The sequence below is a fragment of the Volvox carteri genome (genome assembly GCF_000143455.1).
Source record: "Volvox carteri f. nagariensis unplaced genomic scaffold VOLCAscaffold_388, whole genome shotgun sequence".
NCBI classification, from domain to species: domain Eukaryota; kingdom Viridiplantae; phylum Chlorophyta; class Chlorophyceae; order Chlamydomonadales; family Volvocaceae; genus Volvox; species Volvox carteri.
Window position 1 is genome coordinate 1,461 of NW_003307917.1, and position 936 is coordinate 2,396.

The 936-nt window shown below is 53.7% G+C and overlaps 1 protein-coding gene across 1 annotated transcript in view; it reads left to right on the forward strand.

Annotated features, from left to right (window-relative positions):
* Positions 1-936, forward strand: part of VOLCADRAFT_101127 (uncharacterized protein) — a gene marked incomplete at both ends in the record, with an annotated part of 8,525 nt that overhangs the window by 1,443 nt on the left and 6,146 nt on the right. Inside the window, one exon of the mRNA XM_002959582.1 lies at positions 154-191. Coding sequence (XP_002959628.1) covers positions 154-191 — 38 coding nt within the window. The remainder of the gene's footprint in view (positions 1-153; positions 192-936) is intronic.

The window sequence follows — 936 nt, forward strand, 5'->3', positions numbered from 1 at the left end:
TGCCGTCGGCCGCCTCGTCGTCGGCATCTCGCCATTGGCGTCTCGCCATGGACGTCTCGCCATGGACGCCTCGCCATGGACGTCTCGCCGTCGGCCGCCTCGCCGTCGGCCGCTTTGCCGTCGGCCGCCTCGTCGTCGGCATCTCGCCGTCAGCTTTCAGCGTTTCCACGTCACGGTTTGTCGTACCTCCGGTGAGTCACGCGCTAGTTAAACGCATCCCTTGTCTGTGCGATGCATTTCCTTGTTGACGCTGCCCTATGTACGTCATTGTACAATTTTGCAGGGCGTTACGTCTTGTTCGTTAGTTGGTTGTAAAGCGCTGTTGTCTGTTGTGGGTTTTTGTGGTTGTGCCGCATGCGACGTGCTTGTGCAGTCTTCTTTTGTTTGCATCATAAAGCAGATCATGGCCGGACAGCACAGAGCAAGACGTGTTGCACATGGATAGACGAGTTGGTGACAGAGGGGGATTTCGGTATGAAATTGTTGTACCTTGGCAAGGTACGGCGCGTAGGCAGTACGGCATGAAGGTCTTTCCCCGTATGTTCACTGCGTGGGTGCCACTTTGTGTCCGTTCGTGATGTAGTGATGTCGTACATACGTTCGGAGCAAAGTTTCTTGCTGTGGGTGTTTCGTGGCGCGGTGTTTTTCTCCTGTCGTGCCGGCAAGCAGCAACAGCGACAGGGACAGCAAAAGCACAAAGGCAGCAAACTGCAAAGATGAGGTCAGCAAACTCAGATAGAAGCTGCAAAGCCGGCCGATGGTTATTGTTGCGGTGTTCAGTGTCTTGTATTTGTGCGCAATTGTATGTATGTATGTTTGTTTGTTTGTATGTAGGTATCTGTTCAAGTGTGGGCGAGAATGTGCTCACGCGCGCGCGTGTGCGTGTGTAAGTGTATGTAGGTGTGTGTAAGAGGGTGCATGTGTGTGTGCATGCGC